The sequence below is a fragment of the Miscanthus floridulus genome, chromosome 18 (genome assembly GCF_019320115.1).
Source record: "Miscanthus floridulus cultivar M001 chromosome 18, ASM1932011v1, whole genome shotgun sequence".
Taxonomy (NCBI): Eukaryota; Viridiplantae; Streptophyta; class Magnoliopsida; order Poales; family Poaceae; genus Miscanthus; species Miscanthus floridulus.
Window position 1 is genome coordinate 95787089 of NC_089597.1, and position 26224 is coordinate 95813312.

Below are 26224 nucleotides of genomic sequence, written 5' to 3' on the forward strand. Positions count from 1 at the left end.
TAATATACATCAAAAGGTCTGTCAATATCTGGTTGGGCTAGGACAGGAGCAGTGGTAAGAAATTTCTTCAAAGCTTGGAAGGCTTCTTCACAAGCCTGAGCTCCAAACAAACTGGGCATCTTTCTAGAGCAGCTTGGTCATCGGCTAAGCTATCTTAGGAGAAGTCAGGAATGAAACGTCGATAATATCTAGCAAGACCAAGGAACTGACGGATCTGATGCACTCACTTGGGAGACTTCCAATTTAGCACATCTTGCACCTTGCTTGGATCTATAGAGGATGCCATAAGGGGTCAGAATATGTCCCAAAAACTGCACTCGATCTAACCAGAACTCACACTTGCTGAGTTTGGCATACAACTTGTGTTCCCTCAATTGAGTCAGTACTATCTGAAGGTGTTGGGCATGCTTTTCCTTGTTCTTGGAATATATCAAGATATCATCAATGAATACCACCACAAACTTGTCCAACTCTGGCATAAAAGACTGAGTTCATGAGATACATGAAGAATGCAGGAGTGTTGGTAAGACCAAAAGACATGACTAGGTATTCATACAACCCATACCTAGTAGAAAAAGTTGTATTTGGTATATCTTGTGGTCTAATCTTGATTTGATGATAGCTTGAATGGAGATCAATCTTGGAGAACACCTTGGCTCCAGCTAGTTGATCGAACAAAGTATCAATACGAGGTAAAACATACTTGTTCTTAGTGGTTACCGCATTGAGAGGGCAGTAATCCACACACATCCAAAGAGTGCCATCCTTCTTTTTCACAAAAATGGCTGGATAACCCCATGGTGAAGCGCTAGGACAGATGAATCTCTTTTCCAACAACTCTTCTAACTATTTCTTCATTTTAGCCAATTCCTTCGAGGCCATGCGGTATGGGTGTCGGGAGATAGGGGTAGTGCCAGGCTCTAACTCAATGGAGAACTCCACATCTCTATCTAGTGGCAACCTAGGTAGATCTTCAGGAAAGACATCTGGGAACTCATAGACCACAGGAATAGAGGTAAGATTAGGAGAAGCTTTAGCATAAGCAGCAACAGGTAAGGCTGGATCTAAGGGCATAAGAAGAGACATCCTATCCTCAGAAGAAGGAAGCCGTAACTCAACAACTCTCTGCTTCAAATCCAAAACTACCCCATATACATGCAACTAGTTCATTCCTAGAATTACATCAATGCCTTGCCCAGGCAGCACCATGAACTGGAGACGGTAAGTGTGAGTGGCTAACACTAATTCCACTGTGTCCGTCCGAGTATTGATGCACAACTGCGCACCTAGAGTACTGATTCTATAGGCAAAAGGTATAGCCATAAGAGGTATATTGTGCCGGTGTGCAAATTCCTATGCTTATGAATGAATGTGATGCACCAGAATCAAATAACACATAAGCTGGATGGGAATCAATGGTGAACATACCAGCCTATCATCGATTCATTTTGCAATATTTCCTCAGCCTCCATGAAATTAACCTATCCAAAATGGTTGACTGGCACCTTCTTCACGATAATTGTTCACTTGATCAGGCAAGAGTTAGCCGAGGGCTGAGCAGACTGGGCTAGGCTAGGTTTTGCAGACACTCCCGAGCATAGTGGCCTTCCTTGCCACACTTGAAACAAGCACTAGGCTTGTTCCCCTGTCCTTGATGCATGGGACCTAGCTATCCCTAAGGCTGCTGATGTTGCACCTGCTAAGTAGGTGCACGATACTGAGTGGAAGGAGCTTGGTAGGTCTGCTGAGGCTATCAAAACGAATACCCACCCGAGGACTGATAGGGCACCCGCCTGACAACATATACCTTCTATGCATGGGGGTGACTAGAAGACCCATTAGCCACCCGCTTGCGCTTCCATTCTGCCTAAGAGTCACGCTACAAGCCCTTCATGACAATCGTAGCATTCATCATAGCCCCAAATGTCTGGTAGTTTCTTGTATATAACTCCTTTTATAGGCTGCAAGAGAGGCCATGAGAGAAATGGTCCCTCTTCTTCTCATCTGTATCAACGTGAGTCCCAACATACTACGACAAGTGGTTGAACTTGTTGACATAGTCCATCACGGACATGCTTCCTTGCCTCAGGTCTAGAAATTCTATCAACTTCCTGTTTAGAACACCAACAGGAATACAATACTCTCTAAACACCACAGTGAACTCCTGCCAGGTCACCTGGTGATCCAGTCGGCTGCATGGCATTAAATGTGTCCCACCATGCACTAGCAGATCCCAATAGTTGTTGCACTGCAAAGCGCACTTTCTGCTCCTCAGTTATGGTGAGTAGTAGAAACTTTTGCTCTAGAATGCGAAGCCAATGCTCCACATTTAGAGGCTCAGCTATCGGTGTGAACGTGGGTGGGTGCATCTTTAAGAAATCCTGATAAGAGCAGGGTCCCTTAGGACCGCGTGCACCACCCCCATTCCCACCATTTCCCCCGTGGCCTCCACGGGCGAAGCCACCGATAGCCTGTGCGAATAGCTCCATAGCACGAGCTAACTCATGATGAGCAGCTAGTATCTCCGCCATTATCTCCGCATGAGTCATCGGAGGCGGCGGTGGTAGAGTAGGAGGAGCTAGAAGTGGAGCCTCATGGCTCTCCCCGTTGTCATTCCCATTGCTCTGGCCACTTTCACCTTGGCCTTCGCCAAGACTGTGGCTCGCTCCAGCACTAGTGCTCCCGCGACCGGATCTCAAGTTCATCTAAAAACATATAGGAACCAACCATTTAGGACAACCCTCCAGATCAGGAACACGAGTTTAGAGAAATGATAAGACATTTATTAAAGCATTCTTTTTGTTTATCCTATCAATTCACTAATCCTAATTATACATGTAGGGGGAATTTAGTTTAAGCAAGATTATCCTTTCATGATGCATGCATCGGCCTATACGTTCACTCAAGCTAGATTATAGCGGCATTTGCAAGATTTTTGGCACATCGCACACTCACTTTCCGTATGCTAACGATTTTTATGCAGTGTAAGTCAGTGTAACTGCAAAAAACTGATTAGATAAAACCAGTGCCTCTATCCTAGATAGGACCATATTGCTAGGGCTTATACTTATTTAGATAATTTTATCGTATCCTACTTTTCGTAAAACTTTTGTTGGTCAAATTTTAGGTTTTAAAAAAAAGGGCGAATGAAACTCATAGACTCATTATTGGCTCTAGGTATCAACTATTGCTAGAACCGCCTAAAATAACTGCACTTACGGAGGCGCTTGTCTTCCACTAGACACTAAGCTCCCCAAGAGCGAGCTACATCAGGCGGATTCCATCAAGCACACCCCAAGGGAGAGCCCGAATAATCCACTTTTTTCCTCAGGATCCAATAATGAGAACGTGTTTACATTACTTAGTCCATTTCATACATCTAGAGTTCTTAGAAATATATTATTACAGTACCAAATTCAGAGTGTAGGAAATTTAACAGCGGAATGAAAAGAAACATCTATCAATAATATATAAGGATCCGTCTGTGCCCACTAGAAGAATCCTTCACACAATAGCTACTCCTCAAGCAGTACCTGCAACAGGGGTAAATAAACCCTGAGTACACAATGTACTCGTAAGACTTATCCGACTAGTGGAAATAATTTCCTGACTCCCAGGAATATGATAAGCTTTATGGTTTGCTGGTTTCCTTTTTGTAGAAAGCAAATCTAATATTAAATCCTTATGGATGTTAATCATTAGCATTCAAGATTAGTTCATTATCTAACCATTCTATGTAAGCACCTGTTCTACCCTCAAGCAAGAGTTAAGCAAATAGTTCCATTTCACCACCTTTTCTCTTTCAGTTGTTACTATGGTGCTAGAGTGTAGACAAGCTGTACCGGATCGCCGATGATTCATGAATCAATGTGCCTAGCTGGGTACCTCGAAACACACGCCCTGTTTGTACCCTAGGCACAAGCAGGACCAACATGCCACTCTCCTATCATGGGGTCCAGGTCCCCATGCAAACTTGGACTCCAAGCCCCCGCTCCTGAATCCTAGACTCAGTGTGGTGCTTAAACCTCCACCATCCCCACCTCTAATCAGTTGGTCCAAAAAGAGTCAAAACCCACGACAAGAGAGCAACAAGCCTTCCCTGCACCCATACCCAAGTATGTGCTTGGGATAATAAGTCTATGACTTGCCTAGAGTCCAATGCAACGGCCGGTCCTCAACTAACACAGACAAGGAAACAGTGTAACCAAGCTATGCCCCATTGGCCGCAGGACACAACCTCTTACACCCACCAATACCCAAACCATATCCCTGTCTAGTTGTAGGGTCAAGATGGTGGACTAGAGGGGGGTGAATAGTCCTTTCTAAAATTAATCACATCGGCTAACCAAAATAAGTGCGAATTATAACTATCGGTCTAGCCAAGACTACACCCCTCTGTCTATGTTCTCTAGCACATTCCAAAGATACTAATTAAGCAACAAAGATGATGGGCTAGCTAGAGCTCGCCTAACCAATTCTAGAAGCAAGGTCACATAAACCTATGTCACTAGTACTTTAAGCAACAAGGGAGCTCCTATTCAAACTAGTAAGCAAAAGCACAAAGCTATCTAAGCTCACTAGCAATGCTCAATAACAAGGCAGCCAATGCCAAATTGGTGAGCACAATTACTTAGCTACACAAACTAAGCAATGTGACTAACAAGGTTACACAAACCAAATTAGCCACGCAAGGGAGCTACTTCTATGCTACACAAGCAAGAAGGTAACTAGTAAGCTACACAAGCTAACTAATTGCAAGAGCAACTACACAAGCACAATGTATATAAAAGTAATTACAAGCTTGTATAACAAGGATGCAAACCAACGGGAAGAACAAGGTTGACACGGTGATTTTTCTCCCGAGGTTCACGTGTTTGCCAACATGCTAGTCCCCGTTGTGTTGACCGCTCACTTGGTGGTTCGGTGGCTAATTGGCATCACCCGCCAAGCCTACACATCGGGCACCACAAGAACCTACCCCAAAAGTGAGGGTAGCTCAATGACACGCTTTACTATAGTTGCTCTTCGTGGCTCCCGCGGGGTGAGCACAATGCCCCTCACAAAGCTCTTCTCCGGAGCACTGCACAAGCTTCTTATGGGCTTCAATGGAGACCACCACCAAGCCATCTAGGAGGTAGCAACCTCCAAGAGTAACAAGCACCACTGGCTTGCAACTCGATCACCTAGTGCCACTTGATGCAACCTCATGGTGCAATCGCACTAGAATCGCTCTCTCACACAATTAGATGATCACTATCAAGCATATGTGAGATGGAGGGCTCCCAAGCACTACTACACAAGCCACCAAGGCTCTAGTGTGCTCAGCTTGTCCAAGCTCTCGACCAAAGGCCAACCACGGCTCCTATTTATAACCCCACAAACAAATAGAGCCATTACCTCTTCACTAAGCAAATGTCGGGACGACCGGACGCTGGACCTCAGCGTCCAGTCGTGCGATGCACACCACGTGTCCCTTGCTTCAAATATTATTTGCCTAATCTCAACGGTAATCTGTTGACCAGATGCTGCAGCTTAAACTAACCGGACACAGCAACCCCAGCGTCCGGTCATTTCCAGTAAGGTACCGGACATGACCGGACGCGTCTGGTAGGTCACGATCGGACGCAGCGCCAGCGTCCAGTCACTTCCAGCTTCTCTGCTCTACCTGCATCACCATACGTCACCTTGACGGGACACATACGACCAGCGTCCGGTCACTTCCAGTGCCAGCGTCCAGTCGATGACCGACGCCTGCCCACTGACTGCCACTACTAACCGGACGCTGGAACCCAGCGTCCGGTCACAGCATGACCAGAGTCCAGTCCACTCTGTGGGACCTTTCTCACCTTCGTTTCATCACCGAGTTGATCCATATCAACTCCAACTTTATCTCCTTTGCAAATGTTCCAACACCGCCAAGTGTACACCACCATGTGTATGTATGTTAGCATTTTCATAATTATTTTTCAAAGGATTAGCCACTCAACTTGCCATGCCACTCAATCCTAGCGATGATGCAAAGTTAGATCACTCGAGTGGCACTAGATGACCGATATGCAAATAAGTTTGCCCCTCTTGATAGTATGGCCATCTATCCTAAACCCGGTCATAAACTTTGCTACACACCTATGACCGGTGGAATGAAATGCCCTAGGTTATACCTTTGTCTTGTGCATTCCATTCCATCTCCTCCAATGTTGATGCAACACATGCACCAATACAATCAACAATGATATGATCCACTTCATATCATCACATGATCATATTGGTTCATCGATCTTGACTTCACTTGCTTTTCACCGTTGCCTTCGTCCATCGGCGCCAAGTCTTGCTTAAGCTTCACCGTCACGCGGTCCATCGCTCCAAAGCCTCCAACTTGCCCTTCACACTTGCAACCGGTCCATCAAGCCAAGTCATGTTTTGATCTTCTCTAGCTTGATCACATGACTCAATGTTATGTCTCATGTGCAATGAGCTCCTTCATCATCACATGTGTGAGCTTTGCAATATCTCCAAGCCATTTTCACCTTCATGGCATATGTTGCTCACACACATGTACCTATGGACTAATCGCCTGTGTATCTCACATAAACACAATTAGTCCACCTAGGTTGTCACTCAATTACCAAAACCACATAAGGATCTTTCACCGGTCTCCATTTTCCTTTTACCATTTTATCATGAGTGATAATAATAATCATCTATTGTGAGCAACGGCGGGTTACTCATGCTACCGAAATCCTAAGCATAGCAACTACTTGACCTATGCTAGTAGGACTCATAGGTAGGTATATCTATGCATGTAGTTTCCATAAAATGCCTGTAACATAAATGCATATCACATGTATATATTCAAATATAATTCAAAATAACGGTTATGCACCGGGGCTTGCCTTGGACAGGCGGGGTGTCAACAAAGTCAGCAACTGAAGGCTCTGAGGCTCCCTCCTGTATGAGAATCACCTCCTCATACTCCTCAATGATCTCCTCGTAGTCCTGCTCGTCCGCAGGCATGAACTCTACCAACTCATTATCTACATGCATGAAATGATGAAGGAACACTTAATAATACGGCAACAACAACTCTTAAAATAAGAATACATCTATCAAACCACTAAGCTAGCTCTACCGACTAAGACACTAAGTTGCCTATCATTTTCATTAAACAAGTATGAAACATTTCATGTATTAGCTTAGCAACTAAAGGCATTCTTACTCTTAATATCGATTTACTATATATATGATAAAACAAGGAGTATTAGCTACCCTATTTATCAACCTATTCTACGGCTACAAAAATTACAATGAGCACATAATAATACAATGAACCTACTATAAAAAATTCATATCCAAAGCTATTACCAATTTGCCACAAGAATTCCTACAATTATTAATCTAAATGATATTAGCACTTACAAATAATTTAATAGACCTTAGTATCAACATAGATATACATAAACTAATCATACTATCAGGTAGACCATATTTTTAGGAACTCAACAGAATTTATTTCACAATTTTTGGCTACTTATGTGAATTGATATTAATTTCCAAAGTTCAACTTATAATGTAAATTATAAAGCTAATTCTATCCTTTATAAAATGGAAAACAAAATCTAACTTGCGCGGCCCATGAGCGAGCGGCGTGGCCCACTCCCGCGTAGCGCACGCACACATGACCACTGACCCGGCCCATGCGGGCGTGGCCCAACCGCGTGATGACGGCCCACGATGGGGAGGCCCACGCGCGACGGTCTTTTTGTGAAAATGACCTTGAGCTACCTGTGATTCCCTCTAAGGTTCGCAACACTATTCTTACAGTCAGTATTTAAGCAAACTAGCCCTTGGAACAATTTGTCTTTACCATGGCTAGGTCCTCGGGCACTGGGCGGTCCCGCCGGCCAGCCTAGCCCCTCCCCACCCCTGATAGCGAGCCGATGCTCACCTAGATACAAACGTGAGGCGGTGGGCGATGAAGCGGTGAATGGAGACGCTGTCCAGAGCTCCCTCCACGGTGACGGACTCCCCCCTGTGATGGCGGCCATGTTCCTGTGAGCCAAGGCACAAACGATGTGAACGAACCAAGGAATGGGCATCAACAACTCACCCCGAAGCTACCTGTGGTGGTGGCTTGACTAGGGACGGGCCGGGTGAGTACGGCCACGTGGGCACAGCAAGCTCCACGACGGGCGGCGATGGCGCGACCATGTCAGCGGCGTCGGGAAGGCAATGGCTGTGAAAATGGGGTGCGCACGGGATGGAGGGGAACAGGGTGAAGACACAGTGCCACGAAATTGAATGGATGTGGATGGTGCAAGGCGAATTGGATGGGTGTCTTCGTTCGGTCTTAAGGTGGCCGACGGCAGGGAATCTTCAAATTGAGGCTCGACACGGCACGGCTGTAGCAATGGGCAAGTTTGGCCCGTAGCTAGGTTCCCAAATGTGCTTCAGGCGCACGCAATTACTAGGATTGGACCGGCGCTGCGAGCTGGGCTTGGCGTGGCTCGGTGACGCCGGCGTGACGCCATTAAAGGCGAAGGTGACCGGGGAGCACAGAGTGGCGATGCCACTCAATAGAAGCGGACAAGGGCACACAGGGGAGGCTACACGTGTGTGTACGAGTCGGCACGGCTCATGCGGCCGCAGCGCCTTAATTGGCAAGCCGACGGCGACACTCACCTGAGTGGAACGACGATGGCGTCTAGCAGAGCAGAGCCAAGCACAGCGCAACGCGGGTGGCCCCAGGGCACCAACAGCGGCGCCAGCGGCAGCTTGCATCGCGATGGAGAGGAGGGCCCGCTGTCAGCCAGGGCTGTCGGCCATTGTAGCCAGCCGAGCTCGGCCAAGCACGCGCGCTCGCTCGCGTGGCCGGCGCGCCGACAACGGCACAGGAGCGCGGTGACCGCGTCCATGTGATAAAACCGGTCGGGAACGTTATGCGCACGATTTTTAAAGCGTTAGAAAAACCCTAAAACGTTGATCTAATCGCCAAGCCACCTATGCAATTCTTAAGAGGGCATAATAAGCTACTAAAACAAGCCATGAAACCACACCACTACTTAATCCAATTCTCCTACAAAAACTACCAAACATGGCTTCGTCAAACCATTTTCCAGACTTACAAAATCGGCTAAGTCTTGATCGGATTCGCATCACATTCGATTTCCAAGCTATTAGGTACGCTAGCTAGTGAATTCATTTCTCAACCACAGGTATTTCATCGCCATCTACAACGTTCATACTTCCAACTTTACTAAAGTTTTGTATATACGTTCTATAGTATTTTCGTTCAATAAAAATTCGTGAACATCCATACTTGATAATTTTATACGTCATGAACGACCTTTCGTTAAGCATTTCCGTTGGTCGTTTTAAGTTACGTAAATTGATTCACACACTATATTACATGCATTGACACACAACCATGATGCTCTTGACATGTTTTAGCAAAAGATTTTATAGTGTAACACCGAGGGTGTTACAAATTGTCTTGTATATTTTAGCTGTGAGATTTTGAAAAAGGATGGAGGAACCCAACAAATGTGCTCCTAACTTTTTTACGCACTTAGAAAACTCATTCATTTACCAATTGTTTTTTTAACTATTGTAGATGCTCGAAGTCATGCATTTCTGATTTTGAAATTTTTTTGAGGGGCTGACTTTGAAATTTCAAAAAATTGTATAATTAACAATATAATATTTATGTCATTAGATTTACTACAAGAGATACTTTCATCACATATTGTAGAACTATATGGTTTTTTTAATTGATGATCAAATTTGGAAATGTTAGACTTAGAATAAATCTAACGCGCCATGTAGAAAACAGGACTATCTAGAAAAGTCTACTGCTTATAATTTTTGGATTGAATGGGGTACTATTTATGCACGCGCAAGGTGCCAGTTTTGACATTGCTAACGTCATGTGCAAAGCTATACGCCATGTGGTCTCTCGTTATTTATACCTCTTATAGTCCTAAATCCCACTTTATCTCTACGTACAAGTTGTACGCCTCATCAACCCACTAGCACATATAATTATAACTCATTAGCACATGCAATTGTGATATCCGTATCTGCCAAACACATCATCCACTAATATATCTTTAACTGTCCACATTAGCATGCCATGTGGGTTTGGGAAGAAATTACTAGAACCTCTTGGAGATCCTCTAAGAAATATTATTTCTAAAAATGGTTAAAATCTACACCATCGATCCAAGAAAGTTTTCCATAAGTGAGAGGACTTGTAGCCTAATCCACGTGAATAGGCTATGTACTCCATACTAAAAAATGAAGTCATTTAAAACAAGATTCGGGACAAATATTGGAAATATAAATCATGAATAACTTTTAAGTTGTTGAGTTTGGAAATGTGAAAACTATATGTATAGATTTGTCTTGAAAAATACTTTCACAAAAGTTTACATATATCATTTTTTGATAAATATCTTTATAAAAATAAGTAGTTAAAGTTATGCTTTGAAGACCGTGTCGCTGTCCAAAATAACTTCATTTTTTAGTATGGAAGGAGTATTGAACAATGTCATTTATGCGGCAGGTTTTAATTTATATGCTTGATTTATAAATTGGGGGTACATGCACCTTTTCCCTTCTCGCTTAAATTGTCCAACAAATCTATATTTTTGGATAAAAGAAGAAGTAAAGGTGAACCATAAATGGTTCTACATGAGTTAATACACTCCATATGAAAGCACACAGCACACTCTACAGATTTATTCTAGTACGAAATCCTATAAGGCTTGAGTCAGTATTAAGTACTCACTCCATTATAAATTATAAGTTATTTCAACTTTCTTGAGAGTCAGTATTTCAAGTTTGACCAAATTTTTATAATAAGATAATAATATTTATGATACAAAATAAGTATCATTAAATTATTCATTAATTATATTTTCATAGTATATTTTTATAGTATACATATTTAATGTCATAAATATTTATAATTTTCTCTATAATTTTGGTTAAACTTGATATGTTTTTTACTCTCCAAGAAAATTGAAATGACTTATAATTCAAAATGGAGGGAATAGATCTTGATATTGACCACCAGTCACCACTAAAAACATAATTAGCTATGCTACAATAAACTAGTGAAACTATGAACACCCTTGCAACCTTACTGACTCCATCCGGGTTGAGCAGATTCCATTTCTTTTAAAATACAGAACCATAGATACCGAAATTTATATGAAGATGTTGTGAGTAGAATAATACAAAAAAAATTCAGGACTCTATAGTTATGTTAAACTTCATTGATACATTACACTGTATATATGTCCATATCTTACTAACAAGTTGCATAAGTGTTTTGTTTGAGATTGTATAATATGTAGAAGGCTAACAGACTAAGGCCCTGTTCGCTTCAACTTATAAGTCGTACCGAGCGAAATAATAGTGTTTTTCTCTCACAATAAATTAGCATCAACATCAGCATCAGCCGTTTTTTCAGCTAGCCGAACAGGGCCTTATCCAACACGATACAGTAGAAATCAAAGGAGATGAGAATCAAGTTGGGGAAATTCACATCCATACCGTCAATTGGTCTTGTTTGGATGTAGTCGGATTCGTATTAATCTATATGTGTTGAGGTGGATTGGAGTGGAACTTAAACTAAATGCCATCTTAATCCACCCACCACATATGGATTAAGGTGAATTCGATAACATCTAAACAAAGCCTTAGCTGGATTCAATTCCTGAATGAAATGAGTTAGCTTAATTTATTTGCGTTAGTTGGTGTGTTCTCGCGTCAAACATAATTGGTCAACCACACGCTAGGGACACTAGACGCGTCAAGCAGTGAAGATGCACCCAAGTACAAGCGGACGCGGTTGCAATGCTTTCGTGGCGATGAAGCTGGACAAGTGTACAGCCAGCAGCCCGGGCAGCACGGTGCAAGAAGCCCATAAACCAGCTCGAGGACTTTGACTCGCATCGACGTCGAGAGACTTCTCGGGAGGAATCATATGCGCGAGCCACGTTGGGCACCCGCGTGATAAGCGTGATGCGTACTCAAGTTATTTTTTAAGTTTGGTTATATTCATACAAAATTGATAATCAATATTTGACTTATTACATCATAAATATTAACACTTTATATATAATATATATAACCAAACTTAAATAAAGTTTTGATTTCTTAAAAACAAGGTGCGTATTCTTTTTGAAACTGAGGAAATACATAACATGTGGTACAAAGAGTAATGGGAAAGTAGTTCCTCCTTCCAAAAATAATAATTCTCATCTTCTATGAGACAACCAATCTAAAATTTGATCGAATATATAAAAAACTAGTAATATTTATGATTCATAATAAGTATTATTAGATTAATCATGTAATATATTTTTATAATAGTTAAAATATATTTGTTATATACAAACATTGATCCTAATATTTCTATAAATCTAGCTGAACTTAAATAGGTTTACTACTACATAATTGATTTTTTGTTTAAAAAAACTACAGAATTGATTTGTAGAATCGGTCAAATTGGTTTGTAGATGCGGTAGTAACAACCGCCTCTATTAAGGTCTCTAGAAATCAAATATTTTTTTGATGGGAAGTCTATAATTACCTATGATAAACACGATAGTCTATAGAGAAAATGATTCAGTGCAAGAAATGAATCAAAAGAGCTTTTTTGGCTCTAGCCATTTAGTTCATTTCAGATTACAAAATTAGCCCAGAGTTACTTCTTTGTAAAATAGCGTTTGGTAAATTAATGTGCTTTTGGCAGCGTGAAACATTTCAGATTCTCGGTAGAGTGATTAGAATCACTGCCAAACGCAGCAAGTATGGTTTTCATTTCCATGGTTTTCAAAATCCCCATGGTTTTCAGTTCCCATAAAACTTCACCGGGAATAACATTCGTTCTCTACCACTCCTAGGTGGACTAATTGCAATTGGACCTTTCATAGAGACGATCTCAGATCATCCATCGCCTGCCAGTCTACAGTTTCCGCTGGTAATGCATGATGCACTCTTTTTAGTATCTCCCGGAGAGGGAGGAAGCCGGTATGCTTCCAATGATCATCTGACGTGGCCCGTGCGTTGGTGATTCGCTCATTGCTCCTCGCCCTCGTGCATCGGCAGCGCACGCCCCAGTAGCAGTAGCTCGTGTAAATGCGCGCTGGCCACCGCGGTCCGCGGGCACGGTCTGACGGACATGCCGCACCCCAGGCGTGGTGGAACTGGCTAGCACATGACGCAGCAGCCCATCGGAGATGTGACCTAACTGCACCCCTATCGTATATTCGTATGTAGGAGTACTCCGCAGTAAACGACGCATGGTGTACTTGATAGCTCGCTGTTATACAGAGCAATGAAAACTGCTTACTCTGAACCAGATAGCTGGACAAAATTTGTGTGGCTTAACAAGGCCCCTCTCAGAGTTAAATTTTTAGCATGGTTACTATCGCAAGAGAGGATTCCGTGTAAATCAACTCTGCGGAGGAAAGGAATAGTGGACACTTGGAATTCAGACGGAGGCGAACTTGCCCATTGAAGCGATTAAGGAGATCCAGGCACCGAGTCACGTCCCGGCAAAATACTTCACGACCTTCTTGCTGCTGTGCCGCTGGCACATATGGAAAAGAAGAAATAACAACATATTTAGGGATGAAAGAACAACCCTTTCTGCTGCTTTAGCTGCATGCAAGACAGAGGCTTATTTATGGGGTGCAAGGCTGCCAAGAGACGACAGGGCAATAGCAGCCTCCTGGTGTTTGGTAATAAGTAACGCAATGTAAACTTAGCGTCTGATATGATATGAACGTTTTTGTAACTTATTTGGCTATTTCAGCGCCACTGATAATCAATCAATCAGGTGGGGGGTGCTCCCCCCCCTAGACTTCTAAAAAAAAACTATATAAGTAAACTGTCAAAAATGCTGTAAAAATTTACTGATATGTTTGCTGGACGTGAGTTTCAGTTTTTTTTTTACCAAAGTGGTCACTAATAAAATTGCTATAGTAACTCAAAAGGTAATCCGTCCTTCACAAACTCTATGGCATGAACATTAATCATACTAGAAGCATGCCCCGCGCGCTGCCGTAGGATTTTCTTAAAATAAATCTTATATATATATATTATTATTATATGGTATTCGGTATAATCTGTATATATATGAATATTATATTATAGAAGATATTTTTTTGAGAGAAACATTATAGAAGATAGGTGATGAAACAAATAGGATATGTATATGACTTTACATTAATAGATTAAAGATTAAAGGTATTGCATATAATTGAGATGATGTGGATAATTTTTTTTGTAATTAATAAGGGATGACATGGATAGCTTGCATGAAAGGATTGTGAGTTGTAGAACACTTAGTGAGAAATGATGTGGACATCTTGCATGAAGAGAGAAAACATCTAGTGAGTTTAGCTTTAGAAGAGTATAAGATAAGATTACATGAGACCGTATAGGAGCTACAAAGGAAAAATATAATTGGTTTTATTCAAATTGATTATGAAAAGACATATGACAAGGTAAAATGGACCTTTTATAACCAATTTCTGTGTGAAAGGTTTCTCACAAAAATGGTGTAACTAGATTGTACGAGGAAATGTAGCTATCATGGTAAGCGATCTTTTGGGACCTACTTTCAAACGAAGAAAGAGCGCAAACAAGGCGATCCATTGTATCCCATACTATTTAGTATAATGATGGATATATTGGTGATCATTAATGATAGAGCTAAGGAAGATGAAGAAATAAAAGGGGCAGTGCCCCATTGAAAGTCCCGGTTTAGTTTTGGTAATTGAGTGATAATCTTAGGTGGACTAATGTGTTTTATGTGAGATACACAGATGTTTAGTCCACAGGTAAACTAGTACGGGCAATACATAGAGCCATGATGGAGAGGTGGCTTGGACTTGATGCAAATGCTCAACTAGTGGAGTTGAAGGAGCACATTGCATATGAAACATGACATCGTGTCATGTGGTTATGTGGAGAAGATCAAGCGGCAAGACTTTGCTATGAAGGACCAGGTTGCTACTGTGGAGGACAAGCTAGGCTTGGCGTTGATGGACCGAGGCAACGGTGAAGAGCAAGCAAGACTGCGATTGATGAACTAATAAGGCCATATGAAGCTACGAAGTGGATCATATCATTTAAGAGATCAAGCCTATTGATTTGTGTTGACGATCAAGTGGCTTGATGGTGGGTGATGGCGCAGCTTCATGCCATGGGCGCTAATCAACAATGAGGGTGTGGAATAAGATTCCAAGGCATAGAGTAACATTCTAATTTGATGGTTTGTATTGAGTTCGCCATAGGAAGGAACGAAGGTTAGAAGGGTGGACAACCCCCTAAACTTGATGTTTTTATTTTATAGTGTAGATTTTGCCAATATTAATTGTAGCTGTATTTGTTACACCTCGCAAGGGTGGACAACCCCATAAAATTGATGTTTTTATTTTATAGTGTAGATTTTGCCAATATTAATTGTAGTTGTATTTGTAACACCTTGCATAAAAAACTGCTTATCTGGCCCAACTCTGCACGTGGAATGAGCCTGCATACGTATAGCACCTCTCTTACACTTTCGTCCTTATCTCGTGTGAAACTGTGAACTCAGAGGTGCTAAGTTTGAAACGACAAGGATTATAAGTTAACCTTCACCGTCCTAAACTTCCGAGGTGGTACTAAACACACCAACTATAAACATCTCATGTGCCACATGGACTAACAACACAACTACTACATGCTTCTAACAGGATGGGGGGTTGCATTCACTCCCCTTAAAGGGCTGACGCCCACGGCAGCTCACCACATATTCAACGGATGTCCAGGACCACCCCTTGGCACACTCCTCCAAGGGCACATAGGGTGTTACAATATTTTGCATGGATTCTTTTATTTAGATGTTTTTCTTTCCAACTCTGTATGGAAATCTAATTGATATTTTCCATAGTTTATTAGTATGAATTTAGTATTTGTTAATTGTATTAGCTATGGACAATTTCGATTACTCTAAGTCTTTAGATTATCATAAAATTTAATAGTGTGTGTCTTTTTTCGACCGGTACGGTAATTTACAGACCCTCTTCATAAGTATGGTGGATTCTTTTAATATTATTATAATAATAAAATGATAATAATAGATTCAGATACAATATGTATAGATTTATCAGGCACAAAGGTGCCTAGATATCCAAGGTCAAGGTCAAGGTCTAAGGGCTTTTTTTTTTTGGCATAACACCTCCTTAAATGCTCCTTTAGAGAAGCCATGAATCGCGGCTTCTCTTTTAGACCAAAAATACTGGTTCCTCTACTACTAGAAAATGCCTCATGGCTTCTCCTGCTCCTTCATAGAAGCTGCTGGCGAAGCTACAGTCGGAATTGTGTCAACCAGGTCCTAAGAGCACCAAGGTTTCTTCTACTGGTGGTGTAGAACCTTTCAATGAAAAATAAACAAGGAAACATGAGTGTTTGGTAGTCAATGAGGCTTCTCGTAAATGCGTACCAATGCCACGGAAGGAACTGGGGCCTATTTATCGAAGAGCTACTTTCACACTAATGACGATGAACCATCGCGATGTTGACTCATCCATTACTAAGCGAGAATCGCTCGCAAATTTTCCTACTGGTTATACATATATTATATGCTTGCATAATCACATCATGACTTATAATTAACAAAATGCAGGTCCACTTTCAGTGTTGACACAGCTCCTTGCATTGTTAGCTGTTAGGCCAACAAAAACTTTATAAAAACAAAAGGGGGCGTCTTTTTATTTTTGATAGGCAGAAAAAACCTGGGAGTCAAGTTTGTTCATTCTTGACTTTTGTGTTTGCTTGCAAAGCTCAGCCATACCCAACTTTACCTTTGTGTTGTGTACTTGGCATTGTGAAGTGGATTGGTTTTTGCGTTTCAACACCTACACTTCAAGGCATCAACTTTCCGATAAATTGCACAGATGAAGCAACAGCAAATGGCTTAGCCTGACTTTTCATACCATTGAGCTTTGACTAGACAAACCTGATCAATCAATAATTATATAATATATAACACACGCACCTAGTGTTTTCCAGTGCAACATTTGACAGAACACAAGGAACAAGTTCATATGTGAGCCCTAATTTTGGTGCTATCATCTTTAATCCTTATCCATGAGCTTTTGGGGTGTAATATTTGAAGTGTTACATTACCTTACAGGGTTTCTTAAACCTCTTCTTCGGTTACCTGCATTGCAAACGAAAAGGGGATGGATAGTCCTAGAGACATCGGTAGTTCTCACCTACTACCAGCATATAACGGGCTTGCATGCCTGCAGGGGCAGGACAGCTTGACAGGGATACAGACACACCAACCTTCAGCATCTATGGACACAGACTGGATATGCAAATTGCATGCACTCGTGGACGTGGGGCTTGAAAACAATGCAATGCAACAATGGTTATCTGACCAGGACATAGTTAAGATAGCGCTGAAAACTGCTTTGGATGATGCGTTTGGTGACCAGTCAACTGAAAGGAGGCAACTGCATTTCATAATTATATATAGACAGCCTATCTGTTCGTCTGGCCAGGCCAGATTATGCAAATTAAAGGAGGCAACTGCATTTCATAACTAAATGGCCTATCCATTGTGTATGCTTTCTCACTGTGCATGATTATACTAATATCACAAGAAACCTGTGGACAAGCGCTAAATTCTAGTTAGACTCGAGCACAGTCAGTTCAGCTGAATGTTCATAGTCAGGGTGTCCTTATTCAGTTCAGTGTAGGGAGTCGGATTATCCAGGCAAAGTTAAACCAAAACAGATCAGCAGACCCAGGATGTGAATGCCAATCCAATCCTAAAAGCAAGAGAAGTAAAAGAGCACTTCTCGTGTATTTTCATTCTAATGTTTTCCTTCTTTTGTCAATTCAATATTTTGGTCGATAAACAAATCAAAATGACCTGTCGTTTTAGCATGTAGCTTATTACCTTTCAGACTTTACATTTACATAAAGCACATCTGCCAACTACATCATTTCTCCTGCAGAGAAACCAAAACCAAATGCAGCTCAGACAGACTGAAAGTGTAGCAGCAAGAGTGATACAGTGCTCTAAATTTAACATGTAAATATTGTTTCAAAGAAAAATGATAAGTAGCTTTACACGGCTTCTGTACAGGTAACATACACAAATAAAATATCAGATTTACCTTTCTAATGACGCACTGGAAGCTCCAAACCCAGCGTGTTACATCAATCTGCTGCCAGTATTGACGATTACAACTCCAGTGTGAATTCAATTAGCCATATGAGCACCTCGTTCCTCTTTGGAGAAGGAATAGAACAATTTCAATAAGAAAACATAGAATACAATTGTCAAAAGAAGTGGCTTTATGCAACCCTGGGCAGACAGGGGTAAGGCAACATTTTACATTCAATATCCTAGAAGATGAATATCTAGTTTTCCTAGGGAATTTGCATAGTTTTCTAGAACTATGAGAGAAATTCATCAAAAATTTCATAATGAAAGATACACAAGGAGATATACCATTAAGAAGCTCTTTGTCCTGGGATCATTGTAGCGTGCAAGCAAACAGCCTGGATGAGGCTTCAATCCATCGTTAAGTAACTGGGAGCGTAGATCCTTCTCCTTCTGGAGCACAATTTCTTCTTTTGGTCGTCCACTGAATTTTTTCACTGCAGCAATGCCTCCTTCTACCTTCCGCAAAGTAACTGCTGTATTTGGAGCTGGTAAACTGATACAAAAAGAATACCATTAACCACAGAAGTAAAGGGCGTACCCAGTGCAGAGAACTCCCGCTCTGTGCGGGGTTTGGGGAAGGGTGTCAGTGGCAAGCCTTACCCTCGCCTGTGCAATGCGAGGAGACCCCGACTCAAACCGGGACCTTCCGGTCACAGGCGGTAAGACTCTACCGCTTGCACCAGGCCCGCCCTTAAAACCATACAAATTACTGCAATTATCGCCTTCATTACCTTATCACACCTATATAAAGTCACAGCCTAAAAACATAAAATTTAGAGGAAAAAAAGAAGAGAAAAATGGTAGGAGTAAGTGGCAAACCACCAAGGCAAAAACAGTAACAGGAAATGGCAGGAGCTCTGGAGTTCAGATCTGAATCCTTGCATGTACCTGTCCAAGTCTTTGTTCATTGGCAGAACTATCTGGATGGATACATCTGAAAGTGTGCTGTCAGAAGCTTGAGTGAAGACAGGTGTAGTCATCGGAATCTTTTCAGATGAAGCATTATTGCCAAATATATATCTACATGTATAAGTAAATTCAGTATTGTGGCACGTGTTTCAAGAATATGTTTGACATGTTTGCTGATCACTGTAATGTATAGAATATCTCACCCAGTTACATTGTTGAAGCCCGACGATCCCGCCAGTTTATCACCTTTTGCTTCAACCACTAAGAATGGCGCATAACTCCTAACCTGATAAATTAGTTATGCTCATAAATTTTACCTCTGGCAAAAATTTGCAAATAACTAAAATTTTTAATGATTATGATTATGACTCTGCAAGTGAAGATCATATGTATAATATAAATAATAAAACATGTAGATAATATGTATAGTGGATTATGAGGGCATGCCAACCCTTTCTATATATTTGTGTAGTATATGCTAGTCAACATGTATGTGGAATCCACGTTTTGAAAAATATAAGAATAATGTAAAACACGTATGTGCAAATAACTGAAAGATCTTTGATTAGACATAATAATAATTAGCAGATGATATATTAGTGGTATCTGAAACATATATGCTTATAATGTAACAATTACTGATAAGCACCAAATGATGGGCCATTACATGTCAACAACCTGAGGCTTAGATTGCTGAGTACAAAATAAATTGTCAATCAGTAAAGATAAAAAAATTGTAGATCAAGTACATTGTAAATCAGTATAGATGATGCATTATATTACTCTGTGTACATCAAATGCATAGTAAATCAGTACAGATGATGCCTCAGATTGCTGTGAGTACACAAAATTGTAGATCAAGCACAAATCACATTGTAAATCAGTATTGATGATGCATTAATACCTCGTAATGTGCAGTCCTCTTTAGAATAAGGTAATTTGGTGTTTCTATGTCAGGGGTCTTGTAAATCCGTAGCTGCACAAAATGCCAAAAACCAGTGTCTCTAAATACTTGTTGACATGTGAAAAGAAAATAATAGGTTCACTGCAGATTACCTGCTTGATAACATCCCATAATCCTTCAGAAGAGAAGTACTCGTTATTTTGTATCGAATCCCAAAGATCCTGCACTTCAGGGTAACAGAAAAATACAGAAACATTTAATGAAAACCACTATATTATTGTTGATTACTACAATCTAAATGAAGGAGATTGACCTGGAAAAGAATACCATAGCCCATATAGCAAATGACAGCAGGACCAAAATAAACCACTGATATGGGGCAAGCAGAAAAAGAAAAGAAAATAATAAACTGAAAGGACGGAACTAATTCTGTTGCGTGGCTGCTCCTCTTGATACAATTCTTTGATCCTACTGTATGGTCTTAAAAATGGTGCCATGATGAGCAAGTTATCCTACGGTTGCGGTTTACCTGGATTCATCCTTCATGACGAAGAAAATGAAGAAAAAAAAAGAAAGAAAAAATGCCTTATCTCTCAATAAGCTTAAGGTAAGCATGGCGTACATGAGAACAGACAGGAAACTTGTCAGAGAAACCTCTGATAATTTTTGTCGTGTGCTAACTAGTTCACCTGACAACTTGTAACTACTTTATATTGCTCTTTACATGTACTATTGTCCTCATTTGCATGTTCTTATATGCTTCATCTCAATGTGGTACCAAATAGGGGAAATGAACACAATGTCTTACACCTACGCGACGTGAACCACACTAATCTAATTTTCGTCTGATAAGCAAGAGTGCTAACCACATGGCTGTTGAACTTGAGATTCTGCGGGTTGACGCCCATGATCGACAGGCCAGTGAAGACCAGCTCCGGCTTCCAGGGCAGGAGCATAAACTTCATCACCATGGTCCACCTCGTGGTGAGCTCGTACGGCCCTGTCTAGAACCAAATTCAGCACGGTCAACAGCTGCCACAACTAGAAATTTCGCTGCGCACGCGCGAGTCCTCGCCAGAGTGGCGAGCGCGCGCCGAACCTGCTTGACGGCGTGGAGGTAGAAGTCGGGGCGGAAGAGCAGCTTGAGGAGGCGGATGTTGAAGAGGTAGCCGTCGATGGTGTCGTGGCGGGTGATAGGGTCGCGGAACCGCACGCGGTCGTCGTACGCGGACCGGTCGATGCCGACGTCGTCGAACAGGTGCGGCAGGTCGGCCCGCAGGAACTCACACAGCCTCTCTGCATCAGCCGCAGACAGGCCCCCGCCGCTGCCCATCTCCCCCTGCTCATCCTCCTTCGACGCGGCCGACGCAGGGGCCACAGCGCCGCCGGGCGGCGCCGCCCGTGCCGCGAGGCGGGGCCTCTTCCTCTGGGAGGACGAGGAGGCCGTGGTTGTGCATGGGCGGAGACGAAAGGACACGGCGGTCGGGAGCGCCGGTGGCGGTGGGAGGATGAGGAGGCGGGAGCGGAGGGATGTGGTGTTGGCCATTGCTGCCATTCGTTTGGTTCCGTTCGCGTTGAAGTTTCTCTCCTCCCTTCGCGTTTTACCATTTTTTTTTTTGTCTTTTTTGCGCGCGTGTTAAAATTTGGGCCAGCAGATTACTGGCGGGACTTGTCCAATTTCTAGCCACAGGCCCGGAGTGGACGAGTGAAGTTCAACACTCCTCACACCTTGCAGGCTTGCAACAGAACAACTGAACAAACTCCCCTTAGAAGAGGAACGATTCAGCAAACAAGCCTAAATTGTACAAGAACAAACTCACCGCCAGATATTCTTTTAAAAATGATAAATTGTACAACAACGAAACATCCGACAAACTTGGTCATTCCAGCATACCAGCAGCTGTGATTTGTCATGTCATGATAGCCAGAAACTACTACCTGGCCGCCACAAAAAGTCAGGTAGGATCGAAGGATGCACTCGCAAGCCTGGATTTTCATGACAACCTGACATGACGCTAAATCACTGTCGCAAGCACGTGATGTTCTTCCTCGTGCTGGCTCAACAAACTTTTCGCTAAAGAAAGCCAGGTTAATCTGTCAAATGCCCTCTAAAACAACGAGTCGCTGCTATCTGCTTGATGCAGAGTGCAGAGCATCCTTGTTCAGTTTCTCTCCGAGACCCCTGATCTCCATGAAGGCTTTGTGCAGCACTTCCTTTGCAACTCTGAAGGCGCCGGCTGATACAGCTCCCTTCTCTGCACACTTAATCGCATCACGAACAAGATCATTATATCTTGAAACCACAGTATCTGCACTGCCACTTCCATTTCCAACGTTAAGCCCAAACAGTTCAGGCCCTGTCTTAGCCTTCTTTGTCCATCGCTTTGTGATGCAAGGCTCTGGAAGCATGATGACACCAGCCACAAGGAACACACTAAGGACATGCCTGCACAGTATCGCCGAGAAAGCAAACCTGCAGCACTCGCACCAGGCCTTCTTCTCAGCAACATTGTAGAAAACGATGTGCCTGGTAGGAGGATCACCACCTCTTTCGACGTAGTATTTCATGTATGATCCGTCCTGAACCTTGACGGCATAATGCTGCATTGCTTCAACCAATTCCAGCTGGAATGTTTCGAATGCAGCTCTGGTGTAGATACTCCTCGCTTGTTTTTCTAAGACCGTGTCGGTTTTCGGAAACTGTTCAGGAGAAAAAGAAGTGATGTCTTTCTGGGCTTCACTTGCATACAGACTGTCTATATATTGATCAAATCTACTTATAAAAGTATTCAGAGAAACTCTTGAACTGAAGTTATTCCTATAAAACCTACTGACTGTTTCTCTTCTGTGAGTTAAGGACAGCTCAGCGAAGAAGGAGCTCGTTAGGTATGCAGGAACCCATTTGTCCCTTATTTCATACAGTGACTGCAGCCAATTCTCGTCTCTCAGGCCATACTTGTCAAGAATGGAGCCCCAGAACATGTCAAAAACAGCCACAGTATCACACCCATTGACACATCTCTTTAGCTCATCATGTAACCCAGGAAATCTTGTGCAGACATCAGTCAGTCTCTTCTTGCATCTATACAAGATGCGCCATCTGCAAAGACGATGGAAACACTGAGGAAATACTTTTGCAACAGCAGCTGCTATTCCCTTACCTTCATCAGTAGTAAAGGAAAATGGCAACCGATTATCCATTGCTGTCAACCACGTCTCAAAAATCCAGCCATATGAAGATTCTGTCCTGTCCAAAATTAAGGCACAGCCAAAAACAACAGTGTCGCCATGGTGATTAACTCCTGTGAAAGCTGCAAAGGGCAGCATATTCTCATTTCCGCTATAAGTAGTGTCAAAGTAAACAGCATCCCCAAAGTATGTGTATGCCATTCTAGCTCTTGCATCAACCCAAACTGCATTGCTCACACAGTTTTTACTGTCAACTTGTGTAGAAAAGAAAAAGCTGGAATTCTCTGATTGCATTTTCTTGAAGTAGTTAAAGAGCCCTTGTGCATTTGTATCTCCAAACACATTGCTTCGCAGCTCCTGCAATTGGTTCTCATGTTCCTGAAACTTTCCAGACAGGCGACGGAGTTGGACCTCCCGTGCGCGATCTGCACTAACAATAACATGGGTGTGCTCCAGCACCAGCTTCGTGATAACCCACTTATCCGGGCCCCTACGCACCACTTCCATCATTGCTGGGCACCCATCCCGTATAGAGAGTCGTTTCCTCTTTTTCTTATTGCTAGGCTCAACTGGCTTCTTCTTGTGATGTCCCTCTTTCAAGCACACAAAACGCTTCATTACGAGCACCTCAACACCCTTTCTCCGCTCACTACGGGATCGGGCAACACGAATCCCAAACCCAAAGCGTAAAGCATATGCATTGTAGAATGCCCGAGCAGCGGCATCAGACTCGAATTCCATGCCCATACGTGGTTCATCATTTTTGCCCACAACATCAGCTGCCATCAGCAGCTCATTTCCAATAACAGGTGGCATTGATCCCGTGCAGGGATCATCGCCATGGATCTGGGAAGCCATGACACCAGTTCCTTGGTCAATATTCTCAGTGCCTGTATTATCCTCAGCATCGATAAAATCTCCAACCAATTCCTCGTCTTCACTTGAAGAATACCCCATTCAACAGTTTTCCAAAGCCTCAAATTTCAAGGGGAGATGCAGTCCTCATGCACAATAAATCACTGCAATAATAAAGGAGCAAACAATGACTACATATTTCAACTTAAGATGAGTAACACCACTTGATACGGAGATAACTAGAGAAGATGACGAAATGTCATGAATGTGGCACAAATTTGACACCTTATGACCTGAGCTTCTGTAGAAGAAAATGAATCCTAAAGCAAACTGTTTTGACTTAAATTTAACTAGCTATTTATATCCAGGGGCGGACCCAGTGAAGGACATGGGTGTACATCCGATAATTCTTTTTCTTTTACAAAAGAATCGAAATTAAGAGGCATGACAATATATGTATACACTTGCAATTAGATCAGATCCGATTACAAATAGCCAAAACAGCTTAGGTTAGGCTTTGGGTGCTCGGTTTCGCACAGCAGGAAAGGAAGAGAAGGGGCGGGCATACCTGGTGACTGGTGAGTGCTCGTTGCAGGAGAAGGGGCTTACGAAGACATCGGAACCCGGCGTAGGGCGGCGACGGTAGCGGAGTCGTCGCCGGGACTGAGAGAGAGCACGCGAGGAGAGTGGGCGGCCGAGGGGGGAGCGAACGCACCACGGCACCAGCAGTCCAGCATGGTCTCCTGGGTCCTTGCCTCCTGGGACATGGGCCGCTCCTTATTCAAATAATATATTCTTTTCCAGTTTTTTTCTTCCTTTTTTATTTTTATTCCTTTTATAGAACACTGCCAGTGGTTAGTGAACATTGATTTTAAACTAGTGCCATAATAATAGTTATCCGAACAGTGCAAATGAAACTAGAATTTTGTTTTAAAAATTTATAGTAAGAAATACAATCATGCGCAACCGTAATTAGATACTCCGTCCATTCTCTTTTATAACGCATAGTTTAACGTGACACGGTTTCCAAATTATATTTTGACTATCTATTTATTTTATTTTATATTATTTAGTTATAAATTTATGATAACTGGATACTAGATTTAATTACAATCTAACTATATATCAAGTTTGTGTTATAATAATTAAAAATTGTTAGTCAAATTATTAGTCAAAGATTTTAAAGTTTGAATCTTGATATGTGTGTGCCTTATAAAATAGAACGAAAGTAGTAGATTATTTAGAAGCTTTGACTTTTTATATTTCGAGTTTTTTTTTTGAGAAAGCAGACTTATTACTCATTAGACTCAGCAAATTCGCAACCCACAGCAATCCGAGGGACGAAATCCCAAGTGGACTGCAAACCACTAGGCCTCCTACACCCATAAGCAGCTAAAGCATCAGCTGTCCTGTTACATGTACGAGGACACACATTCACTACACAACTTACAAAGGTCATGTTTGGTTACTACGGTTCCTCCTAAAATTCTTATCACATCGAATGTTTTAACACATATATAGAGTATTAAATATAGACTAATTATAAAACTAATTGTACAACTTGCGACTAATTTGCGAGACGAATCTTTTAAGCCTAATTAGTCCATGATTTGATAACGTGGTGCTACAGTAAACATATGCTAATGACAGATTAATTAGGCTTAAAAAAACCGTCTCGTAAATTAGCCTCCATCTATATAATTGATTTTCTAATTAATCTATATTTAATGCTCCTTATTAGTATCTAAACATTTGATGTGACATAAATTTTAAAAGCGACTAAAGAACCAAACACCCCCAGAGTCTGAATGCATGGTATGCTGAAGTTCACATACAATTAGGGCTGGATATCGAGCCAGCTCTTGATCCTAATATTACGAGCTAGAGGGATAGCTCGGCTCAGCTCGTTACCGAGCTCGAGCTGACTCGTTTAGCTCGTGAGCTACTATAAAAAAAAATAGAACACACATGTTTATAATGTTTATGCTACATTAATTTCAGAAGGTGACGTCCACCATTATGCAACCATACATAATTAATATATATCAGGTTCATTAAAAGTATCAACCATACAACATAGCTGGTCCATCTATGATCATGTAGTTCCAGCATACTAACTAGTTGTT

At 42.0% G+C, this 26224-nt stretch overlaps 2 protein-coding genes across 4 annotated transcripts; both read right to left on the reverse strand.

Moving 5' to 3' along the window:
• Window positions 1–16204: 16204 nt before the first annotated feature.
• On the reverse strand, window positions 16205–21652 carry LOC136519467 (uncharacterized). Of its 2 annotated transcripts, XM_066512868.1 has the most exons (10): window positions 21154–21652; window positions 20921–21058; window positions 20207–20275; window positions 20055–20126; window positions 19354–19436; window positions 19130–19261; window positions 18527–18734; window positions 18189–18303; window positions 17969–18020; window positions 16205–16432 (listed from the first exon to the last, which is right to left on the reverse strand). In XM_066512868.1, exons 1-8 carry the CDS (start codon window positions 21607–21609, stop codon window positions 18256–18258), a joined length of 1206 nt encoding a protein of 401 aa, XP_066368965.1. In that variant the 5' UTR covers window positions 21610–21652; the 3' UTR covers window positions 16205–16432; window positions 17969–18020; window positions 18189–18255. The 2 variants fall into 2 exon arrangements, with proteins under 2 accessions (XP_066368965.1, XP_066368964.1); XM_066512867.1 differs by lacking the exon at window positions 16205–16432 and having other exon boundaries at window positions 17839–18020.
• A 62-nt stretch (window positions 21653–21714) lies between these two features.
• On the reverse strand, window positions 21715–24828 carry LOC136519465 (protein FAR1-RELATED SEQUENCE 5-like). Of its 2 annotated transcripts, XR_010774927.1 has the most exons (3): window positions 24667–24828; window positions 21875–24262; window positions 21715–21805 (listed from the first exon to the last, which is right to left on the reverse strand). XR_010774927.1 is itself a non-coding variant. In XM_066512865.1 (2 exons), exon 2 carries the CDS (start codon window positions 24198–24200, stop codon window positions 22182–22184), a length of 2019 nt encoding a protein of 672 aa, XP_066368962.1. In that variant the 5' UTR covers window positions 24201–24262; window positions 24667–24828; the 3' UTR covers window positions 21794–22181. The 2 variants fall into 2 exon arrangements, 1 of the variants encoding a protein (XP_066368962.1); XM_066512865.1 differs by having other exon boundaries at window positions 21794–24262.
• Between the last annotated feature and the right edge of the window lie 1396 nt (window positions 24829–26224).

Excerpts from the sequence above, each read along its gene's own strand:
- LOC136519465 (XM_066512865.1), bottom strand. The coding sequence starts at position 24,200 with ATGGGGTATTCTTCAAGTGAAGACGAGGAATTGGTTGGAGATTTTATC.
- LOC136519467 (XM_066512868.1), bottom strand. The coding sequence starts at position 21,609 with ATGGCAGCAATGGCCAACACCACATCCCTCCGCTCCCGCCTCCTCATC. Across the intron at positions 19,262-19,353 it reads GGCTTCAACAATGTAACTGG|ATATATATTTGGCAATAATG; the intron begins GTGAGATATTCT and ends TTATACATGTAG. Across the intron at positions 18,735-19,129 it reads ATGAACAAAGACTTGGACAG|TTTACCAGCTCCAAATACAG; the intron begins GTACATGCAAGG and ends TTTTTGTATCAG.